The following is a 12,791-nucleotide window of genomic DNA, read 5'->3' as shown; positions in this document are numbered from 1 at the left end:
AGGCAGCACTGTATTAGAAGTAGGGTAAGGTGGCCTGCAAGATGTTTATCATGGGGATGCATAATACTTTCATTTGATCTGAAGCAAGACGTCTGATTTGGCCAATTGGTTTGATGATGAGGACTGGTTAGGCCATATGATGGACATTTGCCACAAACAAAATTCTAAATCTGTAAGCCCAAGGTTTTGACACAAGTATATTTAGAGTGATAAGGAAGAAAATTATTTTTATAAACAATTACGTTGTTAAGTGTAATTTTCCCAGTCCTTTCTGAGTATTTTGGACTGAACAAGGTGCCTGTAAGTGGAGGGCTGTAAAGTATACATAATAAGCCTTTGCAAAGTCTCAGTCAAGCCTTTTTTCCTTAGTTTTGAGAAACTATGAAAGCAAATGAATCCAATGACGGGTAACTTCAATGATTGGTACACTTCATTTATTTGCTTTCAACCAGGTTAAAGGAGAACCTGGAGCTGATAGATCATTAAACATTATGCAAGATGATAGATCGCTATGATTTTGCAGATAACTTGGGTGTTCAAAGAACTGTCACTGCTGTAACATGGTTACTTCTGTCCTCATTTATGTGAACTGCGTTCAAATACAAAAGCTACAAATAGAATTGATGCCTCATGCTTCCTTATTCTAACAAAAAGTAATATTCAGTCATAGATAAATGAATTTATTAAAAAAGCCTACACCTATATCATTGAGGACTATTCTTTATTTAATAATTTTTATCATTTTTTTCTAACATACTGTATTTAGCAATTGAAAATAATACTAATTGGAATAATAATACAAAATTGAAAATTCAACAATTTTGAAAATTCAGAAAATTTAGGTGCTTTTGATCACAGGAACTTTAAAAAATTAATCTGATTATACATATATTTTTATTATAGAGTGAGATGATAAATAGAACATTTTAAAATGTAATTGTATAGCATATTAAGAAAAAAATGCTGAGGTGGAAATAAAATGGGAACATGATTTCAAGGGGAAAGGGCACGTGAAATGTCTCTCATTTAAAGAGCCTGTTCATATTTGTGTAAATGGAAGATGATGAGCTTCAAACTGCTGTGGTATGTTTCAGGTTCATTTGGTACATTCAAAACAGTAATATTATGGCCTATTTTAAAATATCAATTTCTAAAATGCACAGGAAGTTAAATCCTTTGAAGTATTTAAAATTATGATGAAAAACTTTAGATATGAATTTTAAAAGATAAGAGTGATGCATAAATTTTCAATATTATTGTTGGATGAAGAGAAATAATCAAGGACCACTACTCCTCGCCATATAGAACATATGACACTGGGTCAATGGCAATGTTTTAATCTAAGCCCATTGACTTCATTATGTTTCTGACAGTTTCTTAGATAGATTTGAAAATTCATGCTTAGAGGGTGTTGGGGAAAATTTGTGTAGGAAAGAACAAATGAGTAGAATAAGACCAGTCCTGATTCGGTGCTTGCAGAAAAGGAGAGCATAAAATTCAGTGTGATCATGAACTGATAGAGTTAGGTTGAAATCTAAGAAAAAGGGAAAATTCTGTTAGCAAAATGACCTTTAAGAAAGAGTTTCAACCAACTTTCATACTAATCGGGGAAAAAAAAAATCCATGGTAACACAATTATGGGGACAAAGCAGCCTGAGAGATGGACATTTATTTAGGGAAAAATTTTAAACTATTTGCATTTACAAGAAGATAGGGGAGGCATAAGAAAGTAAAGAAATTAGACCTACATAATAGACTATACTGGAAAGTAAAATCTAGAGACCATTATTTAATTATAGATATTAGTTTAGGTTTCTAAAAAGGAGGACAGAGGAATAGTAAAAAAAGAAATGTGTGTTATGAAAACAGTGATAAATGATTAAAAAAAAGAAAAACAGACCATAGTGTGGTGAAAGAATAATGTATATTCTACATTAGTAGAATATATCCCCTCTCTGTTAAACAAGAATAAATATGGGACCATCAATTATGACAGGAAGGATAGTGGGTTTGAATTGGGGGGGAGGAAGGTTTAGTTTAAGCATGTTGATATGATTAATGATTTGTTTTCTTAATTATATAATCAACAAATTGTTAATGAGTACTTGTTTGGTACAGGCCCTGTGTCAGGTGCCAAGGGGATATGTGAATGGGCAGTGGGGTTCCCTACCCACAGTTTGTTCATAAGCCTCTAGAAAGCCAAAGAGCGTACACATAAAAACATACAAGACAAAGCAATATGTTCTAATAAAACTAGAATTTCAGTGAAGGAAAAATTATTTCCACCTTAAATAGAGATGAACAAATTAATTTATTTACTTAATTTTTCAATAAATATTTGAGTGACTGGAATCTAGTCAATCAATGCAGGGCTATACAGTGAATAAGATAGACTTTCCTCATTGAAAACCTTGTGATTCTTGGGTTTCCTGATAGTATATTTCTTGGGAAATTTATGGGTTTTTTCTTAACTCTGAATCATGAGAAAAATCAGTAGAGAAATTAGGAAAATGGAGGAAATCATTGAAATTATCCTATGAGAATTAAAACTTAAGTCATTAAGAGAGACATTACTGTTTGAAGGAATGCTCATATGTCAAATCAAAAACAAGAACAGGAAATGCTTACACACGGAGTTGAAGGTTAGGGTGAGCATTTCCAAGGCTGGAACAGAGTACTAGGGGAAAAATTGGTCGTGATCTAATCAGCATGTCAGCTTTCAGCTGTGGCTCTGTGTTAAGTGTGTGTTCCTGCTCAGTCTGACACCAGGAGAACTCATTTTGCAGATAACATAATTAATAACTTTGTACATATAGTATACTTCATACAAATCCTATGAGTGATAGTCCAAGAAGTAACAAGTTCTGGGGACAAATGAAGTCCCTAATTGGCAGTTTCCACTTGTGATTCTGTAAAGCTTGCTAAGAGAGCTGAACGTTACATTATTTGCATTCAACTCAATTAGGTTCACTGATGTTTTTCAAATGTTCAAGTATTTCTTAAAGGAATACATTTCCCAGGTTACAACTACCCAATTGGTGATGGAAACCTGCAGCTTGAGGGCAAAAATAATTACTGTCCATCTCTGTATTGATATCTTTGACCGGTCTTTCTGTACTTCCCAGCACCCTATGGTTCAGCCTCCATTGTTGTGGAATCAGGCCCAAGGGGCTGCAACTTATTTCATCTTTGCTTTCTGTTGCTCACTGCTGCCCCCTTTTCAGTAATCCATGCTGTCATCACTTTGTCTTGGCTCAGTGGGTAAAAATCCTCCTGCTATGCAGGAGATGTGAATTCGATCCGTGGGTGGGTCGGGAAGACGCCCTGGAGAAGGAAATGGCAATCCACTCCAGTATTCTTGCCTGGAAAATCCCATGGACAGAGGAGCCTAGCAGGCTACAGTCCATTGGGTCACAAAGAGTCAGACATGATTGAGCGACTAAACACACACCCACCCACACACACACACACACACACACACTCATCACTTTATGCCTTCCCAGCCAGAAACACCCACATGCTTACAGACCTCTCTTTCCTCTCCCTGGAATGCTGCATTCCCTTTCTGGCCCAGAATTCACATCTTCCTGTCTCGAGTTTCCTGAAGTCCTCTGTGCCTGACCTGTAAGTCCCAGTGAATACAACCAGCATTTCCACAAACCCTTCCTGGATCCTGCAGTCCAAATTAATCCCTTCAGTCTTCTGTGATTTCTCCCCTTTACAATGCATGCAGTTTCCTTGTAACTTCTTAATACCCTTTTTTGACTCCCCACCAGATACTAACTGCTTGGGGCAGGCTTTATCCCTCCAGCTGGCATAATATCTGGCAAAGAGGAGGTGCTTGGAAAATGTTTGTTGAAGGGAGTGATACATGTAATTACTGAACAAGATGACATTGACAAATTGACTTGCAGTATTTGGCTGGTCTGGACATATATTAGCTAATGACAGTCACTTTGTTTTTAAGACACTAGCCTTCTTGCCCCCAGAGACCCCAGCTTAACAAGGATGTAGAATAGGGGTTCAGTGACTGTGTGGGGGTTTGGAGCCGGCAGCAGAGTCTCGATGTTAGCGCTGACTTTTCAACACCCCTTCTGAGCTTCTGCTCCAAGGGACACTACATTCTTTATATCTGGGCACATCCAGCTGGCACATGCTGCTGTTGCCGCTGTTTCCCAGCAGAGCTAACTGACTACAGTTCGAGAAGCAGGGCTCCAGACGCCTTCACAGCGTTGGTTTCACTCACCTAGCTTGTGATTGCCTTGCTCCAGCTTGGTACTCCCACTACCGACTTGTGAATCTTGCTGTGTCTGAGTTGGCCACCATCAGTTGTGCTGTGGCAGCTGTCCCTCTGGGCCCAGATGCCTGGCCTCATCCCAGGACTTTGTTGCTGAGCAGCTGGGCTCTCTGTTTAACCTTCCAGAAGTCTTGCAGGTGATGCTGAGCTCAGTGCTCTAGGAGGCAGTGATATAGAATGAGCAGAACTAGACTTCAGAAGTGAATCGAGTGCAGTTGTAGCTTTACAGACTGCGAGTCTGAGCCGGGCCTTGACACTGAGTGAAACCACACTGTCACTGCCTACTTCCCTCATGCATTCTTCCTGACGTGGCATGCAAGTTCCTTATAGATTAAGGGATCAATGAACAGCATGTGGCCTGAACAGCCACTTTAGGTAAGAGCTTTCAGTTCTATACTGCCCCTGAAATTCTTTGGCCGTGTCCAGGTTTCTCTTGATGTGGATTTGACTAGAATTTTTCTCAATTATGTGACTCGCTATCCATCCTGATGCAGGTATTTAATTGAATTATTTTTTTATTTAGATTTTAACTAATAGATATATTAGATTATCTAGTAAAGTTAACATAAAATATCACACATGTAAACTTCAATGTAAAAAGATGATTTCTATATGTCACACAGGAAAACCTCAGTGATAAGAGTCTCCTTTCCTTGCTCTGCAGAGAAAAGGAAGACAGAAGGGCATCAACACCGAGTGGGCACTTTATATATTGGGTTGGCCAAAAAGTTCATTTAAAAACCCAAAGAACTTTTTGGCCAACCCAATATATCATTTTACTTATTACAGCAGTAACATGAGGTAGGGGGTGTAATAGTCATTTTAAAAATAACAAAACCAAATCTCAGAACTTAAAGATGACAAAGTTGAGTCTCACTCAGATGGCAAGAGGAGTCTATATTGAAGCCTTGGGTGGTGTAGCTCCATGTGTGTGTCATCACCTTTCCTTTATGACTGCAAAGTTTGCTCATTATTTGAGGATATTTATAGGTATATTTCCCAGAAATCTATTTTCTGCTATTAACTGTTGATTGATTCTTCAACACATCATGGGCTTCAGGTCCTCTGTGATTTGGGTGAAACTGTTTTCTGTGCCTGAATGTCAAATCTGTTTATTTCTCTTGCAAACTCTTCCTCCCCATGTGAGCTTTTCTTTGAAACTTTCTTTTAACCATACCCTAGTTTTTCCTTCATAATTTTATTTCTTGGATTTAAAATAGTTAAGAGAAATGTACACGTTTTAAATAGTGAAATAATACAAATATTTATAAATAGGCATCTATCCCCCACCTGTCTTTCATTTCAGTACCTTTCTGAAGTAACACATTGAAAACAAAATTTCAAATTTAAGAAGTGTAAAGACCATATTACTCTTTGTCCAGAGTCACCAGTTTTTAACCTTTTGCAGCATTTGCTTTATCATCCTTGCTTTCTTTCTCCTTCAATATATAGAAATATTTTTTATTTTCTGAAACATTTGATAGTAGGTTGTGTAATTCATGCTACTTTATACCTTAATAATTCAGTTGTGATGTATATTTTCTAAAACCATGGTCATTAGTCACTGTTTCTTTTTAGCTTCTTTTTTTTTTTCTCTTTATTTTTCTAATTTTATTTTATTTTTAAACTTTATATAATTGTATTAGTTTTGCCAAATATCAAAATGAATCCGCCACAGGTATACATCAATCTTAGGTTTGTAACAGTTACAAGTCTTCATTGTCTTTCTGTTATATTATTTATATCTTTAGATGTAATTAAAATTATATATTATGATGTATATAATGTTATTACATGTTATTAATGTGATATTTGTTATAATAATGTATACTATGTTGCATAATTATAGTATATATAAATTATAATATATACATATAAATTATAAATATACAAACAACTTTATATTATATAATTTATAACATGATTTACATATATAGCATATTATATTAAAATTTATAATATAAATAAAATAATGAAATATATGTAAGTACAATAATGTAAGAACATCTGAATATAAAATAGGAATTTATAATGTATATAGTATATTTGTAAGTATAATATATGTATGATATTGAAAATATGTTATATGTAATACTATATTATGATAGATTATGAGTTGTATTATAGTCAAGAAAGGTTAAAAATAAAGTTAAGCATGAAAATCTTGCCCCTTTTTTCTTATCTCCTTCTTTAAAATTATTGTTAAATGTTTAAGATAACCAGAAGTCATATATCAGAAATTGAAGAATAATGTGTTTTCTAGTGTACTGTTTCTTTCATTCCTCTAAAAACAAATACATTTCTGTTATGGGTCTCTGAGAAAGTGGTTTTCTAAGGTTTTTGTTTTTTCAAAATTTGTAGGTGGCTGGAATTGTTGGCAGAGCTGATGTGTTGGCATGCCTGCTGTTTCTTTTGGCCTTTCTCTCCTATAATAGGTATGTATGGCTAAGAATGCCCTTGTCTGTGTTTACAATCATGCTCTTCCCTGGGAGTTTCTGCTGTGTGTGTTTGTGTGAGCTTCTGAGCTCCTTCCTGAGAGAGGAGGGAAGCTTCTTGGCTGTGAGATAACCGTGAGCTTCCTGGAGACTTGGCATAGGAAACTGTCTCTTAACCAAAGACTAGGCTGTTCTGTTTTCCAGCCATATTCTGAACTATGTCATAGCCTCTTAAAAGGACTGCTATCCCAGTGCTGGGAAGATAAGCTCTAGCTTCTTGATTTCTCTTACTGAGAATGGAATTTGAAATCAGCTCTGAGCCAAATTATACTGGGTATAGTCCTGTCTTCTATTTAACTATGATTTGTTTAATTTGTCCTTTTCATTTTGGTCTTAGTTCCCCCCCGCCTCTTTATTATACTCATTAAAGGAGCTTAAAGCTTAAAATGACAAGGCTGAATTGAAAGCACTATTTCTCAACTGTGATTTTCTAATTTGTACATCCTTTCATCAAAATACAGAAGCTTCTTGCTTTGTGAGACTGAAAAGCAATAAAACAATCTCCCATTATATTGCCTCTTTCCCCGAAAGATGATCAGATTCTCACCTGAGTTGTGACATAGCCACATAGGCAAAGGGGTGGGCTAAAAATAGGATGTAATACACAATGGAATATTACTCAGCCATAAAAAGGAATGCATTTGAGTCAGTTCTGATGAGGTGGATGAACCTAGAACCTATTATACACAGTGAAGTGAGTCAGAAAGAGATAAATATCGTATTCTAACACATATAGACAGAATCTGGAAAAATGGTACTGAAGAATTTATTTACAGGGCAACAGTGGAGAAACAGACATAGAGAACAGACTTATAGACATGGGAAGAGGGGAGGAAAGGGTGAGTTGAATAGAAAGAGTAACATGGAAACTTACATTACCATATGTAAAATAGATAGCTAATGGGAATTTGCTGTATGGCTCAGGAAACTCAAACAGGGACTCTGTATCAACCTATAGGGGTGGGGATGGGAGGGAGGTTCAAAAGGGAGGGGCACCCCACTCCAGTACTCTTGCCTGGAAAATCCCATGGAGGGAGGAGCCTGGTAGGCTGCAGTCCATGGGGTCACTGGGAGTCGGACATGACTGAATGACTTCACTTTCACTTTTCACTTTCATGCATTGGAGAAGGAACTGGCAACCTATTCCAGTGTTCTTGCCTGGAGAATCCCAGGGACAGAGGAGCCTGGTGGGCTGCCGTCCTTGGGGTCACACAGAGCCAGACATGACTAAAGCGACTTAGCAGCAGCAGCAGCATGGCTGATTCATGTTGAGGTTTGACAGGAAACAGCAACATTCTGTAAAGCAATTATCCTTAAATTAAAAATAAACAAAGTTTTAAAAAATCTAAAAAAAAAGAAAAGAATGTAATGGGGGCAGTGACTCAGTGGCTGGCCCAGATAAAGGGGGGACAGTGAACCATTGCCCTGCTTCATGGAGTGATGCCTAGTTAAGGATTTATAAACTTTGATCTTTGGGTCAGTTCATTGGCCTATAATCTTAGAAAACACAGTGACTGCAAGGAACACTGTTCTAAACCAGTGGTTCTCCATATGGGAGAAATTTGTCCATGTTGTCCCCAGGGACATTTGCAATGTCTGGAGATATTTTTGCTCACCTGGCATGTGAGTGGAGGCCAAGGATTCTGAAGCCTGTACGACAGCCCTTGTAACAAAGAATCATCTTCCCTGAGCTGTGCTGAGAATCCTTGTTGTAAACTAGCTTAGACCTTGGGTCAAGAATGAACTTAATTAAACCTTATAAAGTTTTGGTTTAAGAGCAAAACCTTTTCTTAATATAGGACCAAGCTTCTATCCTGGCTTTGTAGCCTCCCACTGCATTGCATGAGTGTTTGCTTAGTCGCTCAGTTGTGTCCTATTCTTTGTGACCTCATGGACTGTAGGCTACCAGGCTCCTCTGTCCATGGGATTCTCCAGGCAAGAATACTGGAGCGGGTTGCCATTTCTTTCTCCAGGGCATCTTCCCGATCCAAGGATTGAACCCGTGTCTCTTGGGTCTCCAGCACTGGCAGGAGGACTCTTTACCACTGTGCCACCTGGGAAATCCTCATGGCATTGCTAGTTATATACAAGTGTTGTGAAAATATTAAAAATGTAAACCCAAATTCAACAATTGTTTCCTGTTTACTCTGGTGTTAGAATAAGATTAACAATCACTCTTGAGTGTGAACTTGATCTCTCAGGCCTTTTCTGTGTGTTAATAAACTTGGGAATGTGAGTGGGTCTGCAGCCTATCCGTACCTGTGTGGTAAGAAGCCACATTGCTACAGCTTTCTGTTGTGCAGGTCATTCGCACTTTGAGTAATTTTAGGTGTCAACAAGCTTCAGAGAAAAAGCTTGTCTCCTACAAATTTGGAATATAATTTAGGCAGTTGTTCCAAGACATAACAATAACAGTGAGACGTCACAACTGCAGATGTATTGTCCTACCAAGGAGGGGGAACAAATTGGTGTGTCACCTGCAGAAGGAGCTGTGAGGTTTCTTGCTGGGGAGCCGATTCTGTTTTGTAAGATTAAAAAAGACTTTACAGCAACTGGAGGGTTTTAGAAAATCCCTGCTGGAAATTATGCTGAGAAAAAAAAAAGTTTTCCCTAAATATTCTCATGGAAAATATACTTAAAACTACAGATTAGAAACTAATACAACATTGTAAATCAGCTATTCTTCAATTAAAAAAAAAAAAAAACAGATCAGCCAGAAGAAAAGAAAAAGACTAAAACATCTGTATTTTCATCATATTAATGATGATTGTGTTTTGGTATCTATCCAGTGTTTTCTTTGTACAGAAACATATAAAACACCTTCACAAAAACAATAATAATAACGATGATAAACACAGGATGAGGCACAGGGAGGCATTGACCTGCCCCTTGTTACCTTGTTAGTTAACAACAGAGCTGTGATCTGAACCCAGGAAACCTGGCTCCAGGGTTCATGCATGTGGCTTATGCTGCTGCTGCTGCTGCTAAGTCGCTTCAGTCGTGTCCGACGCTGTGCGACCCCATAGATGGCAGCCCACTAGGCTCCTCTGTCCCTGGGATTCTCCAGGCAAGAACACTAGAGTGGGTTGCCATTTCCTTCTCCAATGCATGAAAGTGAAAAGTGAAAGTGAAGACGCTCAGCCATGTCCGACTCTTAGCAACCCCATGGACTGCAGCCTACCAGGCTCCTCCGTCCATGGGATTTTCCAGGCAAGAGTACTGGAGTGGGGTGCCATTGCCTTCTCCGCATGTGGCTTATATTATTCACTTAATATATATTCACCTGAATATCTTTACATGTCACTAAGTATATCTCTATATACTAGCATTTTAAATTGTTTTTTAGTGTTCCTCTGTTATATACCATATTTTACCATAACTTATATGCTTTTATCTAAGTACCAAATTCAGCATTGTCAGTCATTTACTTTTTCCCACCTTTGCAAATTATATTCTTAAAGATATCTTTGCTCATCTACTTAGAATAAAATGAAATCTGTGTTGGATCTTACCTTTAAAAGGTGGCATTTCTTAGCAACCCATATTTCTTCTTGGAGTAAAACCATGTCAACTTTATTTTTCAGGAGTGTGGACCAGTGTTGTGTTGGGGAAAGTTTCCCTCCCACGGCTTCTCCCTTCTTCCTGCTGCTCAGTCTGTTTCTGGGGACCTGTGCAATGCTGGTGAAAGAGACGGGCATCACAGTGTTCGGCGTGTGCTTGGTTTATGATCTCTTTTCTTTATCCCACAATCATGATAAATCGTAAGTCATGTCAAAGTTTTGCTGTCAAGCAGTGCGTGATATGCAAAGGAAAATTACTTAAATCAATAGTTTTCAAATTTTCTTTAAAAAAATAGAGATACAACATTCTGTTAAATGTAACCTCATCTTGGGGGTTTTCATGGTGGCTCAGTTGTAAAGACTCCATCTGCCAACACTGGAAACACAAGAGATACAGGTTCAATCCCTGGGTTGGGAAGATCCCCTGGAGAAGGAAATGGCAACACACTCTAGTATTCTTGCCTGGGAGATCTCAAGGACAGAGGAGCCTGGTGGGTTGCAGTCTGTGGGGTCACAAAAGAGGCAGACAGGACAGAGCGACTAAATAAAAACAAACCTCACCTTAGACCATATATGCTGCTAAGTCGCTTCAGTCGTGTCCGACTCCGTGCAACCCCATAGGCGGCAGCCCACCAGGCTCCCCGGTCCCTGGGATTCTCCAGGCAAGAACACTGGAGTGGGTTGCCATTTCCTTCTCCAATACATAAAAGTGAAAAGTGAAAGTGAAGTCGTTCAGTCGTGTCCGACCCTCAGCGACCCCATGGACTGCAGCCTTCCAGGCTCCTCCATCCATGGGATTTTCCAGGCAAGAGTACTGGAGTGGGGTGCCATCGCCTTCTCCAACCATAATATAGTAAGGCTTATTTCCTTAAGATAGTTGCATTGTATGTGTTCAGACTCTTCACACTTGTGTCAATGAGGATTATAAAGTTTTTGTGAGCACCAAATTTGGAATTGAAAAGTACCTATGCTAATTGCAAGTTTATATCACTAGATTGTTTTGCTTGTATAACACTGAGAAATCTTGATTCACACAGGAGAGTAGTTACAAATGGTAATAGTTTGTTAACAGCTTGCCTAGAATCTCTGCATTCACATAAGTGCTATCCTTCAAAGAACACTGCTAAATTGGAGTCTGTTTACTAGCTTGAGGGGTGGTGTATTTACCTAAATTTTGAATGGGGCGGTGGGGGGCGGGGGGGTGTGTTTTTGGAATTCTACAACAGATCAGTCTAAACCATACAGGAATAATTATTGCATATCATATTCAAGTTAAAGAGCAAGTTTATTTAGTAGCCTGTTTTCATTTAAAAAACTTAGGCACTTTCATATTGTCCTGTGGGTTATAGATGATAAGAATGACTAAGGCGTTTTAAAGTTCAGGCACATACTGTGATTTTCTTCCTCAGGATTTACTAACAATTTGACATGCAAACCCCATTTTTCAGTAATTATAAGGTCCTTACATTTGAACTTTTAATAAATGCAGCTGATTTATTCTCTGGCCTTGTCTGGAAGAATTTTATCTTTTAAAAAAAAATCCTGCCTTTTTATCCCATTCGCTACCTCTTTATACTTCTTGACACAAAGATAAGAGCAGTGCTATTGCATGTCAACAAGCTGAGAGGAGTCATTAAATTCTGATCACTTTCCTGCCTGGGTGTACTTGGAGATAATTTAAATAGATTTTAGTACTCTGTTAGGTCTCTCCGAATCTCAGAGGCATGTAAAAGGAAGGAGCCTAGTTATCATTTTGACCCAAGCTTAAACCGGGAAAGCCAGAGGACCTCCGCTTGGCTCATAGGAGTCCTCTTGACCCACCGCAGTAATTGCATTGCTGGCCTTCCTATCCGCTCCTCTGGCTCTCCACTTGCTTCTGCCTCCTCTTTGTGTGTACCACCTTTGCTCTGTGACAAGTGGCGGGAGATCTTCCCCTCTGGTCCTGTCCAGAGATATTTTCACCTCATATCGACTGAAAAAAACACCCACACAACTTGAAAGTTGAGAATTGCGTTTTATTTGGGACCATTACTAAGGACTTATAACCTGAGAAAGTCCTCAGATAGCTGTAAGGGAACTGTTCCATAGAGGTGAGGGAGGAACTACGATATATGAGTTTGTGCTGCTGGGGAGAAAAAAGCCTATAGTTGAAACTCAAAAGAGTGCTAATCACAAAAAATCAGACATCTCAAGTTAATGATTTAGTGCTTTGCAGTATATTGAAAGATGCAAGAGTCTGGGCTCATTAAATTTTTCCTTTGATATGCATGTCAGCTGTCTAGGGTCAGTATCCTGTTTTTCTCCATTCTGAATTCCCTTAGGGTACACATGGGGCCAGCTTCAGTGGCTGATAATTTGATGGCAGGCAGCATTCTTTTGTGTATACTTATACTCGAAGTCTTAGCTCCTTTGGTCTTAGGACTCCGCAACACATGGTTC

The 12,791-nt window shown here is 38.4% G+C and overlaps 1 protein-coding gene across 1 annotated transcript in view; it reads left to right on the top strand.

Moving 5' to 3' along the window:
- The window catches only part of TMTC1 (transmembrane and tetratricopeptide repeat containing 1), a 311,926-nt gene that overhangs the window by 25,059 nt on the left and 274,076 nt on the right, over positions 1 to 12,791 (top strand). Inside the window, exons 3-4 of the mRNA XM_027541632.1 lie at positions 6,659 to 6,732; positions 10,377 to 10,553. Of these exons, the coding sequence (XP_027397433.1) occupies positions 6,659 to 6,732; positions 10,377 to 10,553 (251 nt within the window). The remainder of the gene's footprint in view (positions 1 to 6,658; positions 6,733 to 10,376; positions 10,554 to 12,791) is intronic.

The sequence above is a fragment of the Bos indicus x Bos taurus genome, chromosome 5 (assembly GCF_003369695.1).
Source record: "Bos indicus x Bos taurus breed Angus x Brahman F1 hybrid chromosome 5, Bos_hybrid_MaternalHap_v2.0, whole genome shotgun sequence".
NCBI lineage: Eukaryota > Metazoa > Chordata > Mammalia > Artiodactyla > Bovidae > Bos > Bos indicus x Bos taurus.
This window is presented reverse-complemented; position numbering and strand designations above follow the sequence as displayed.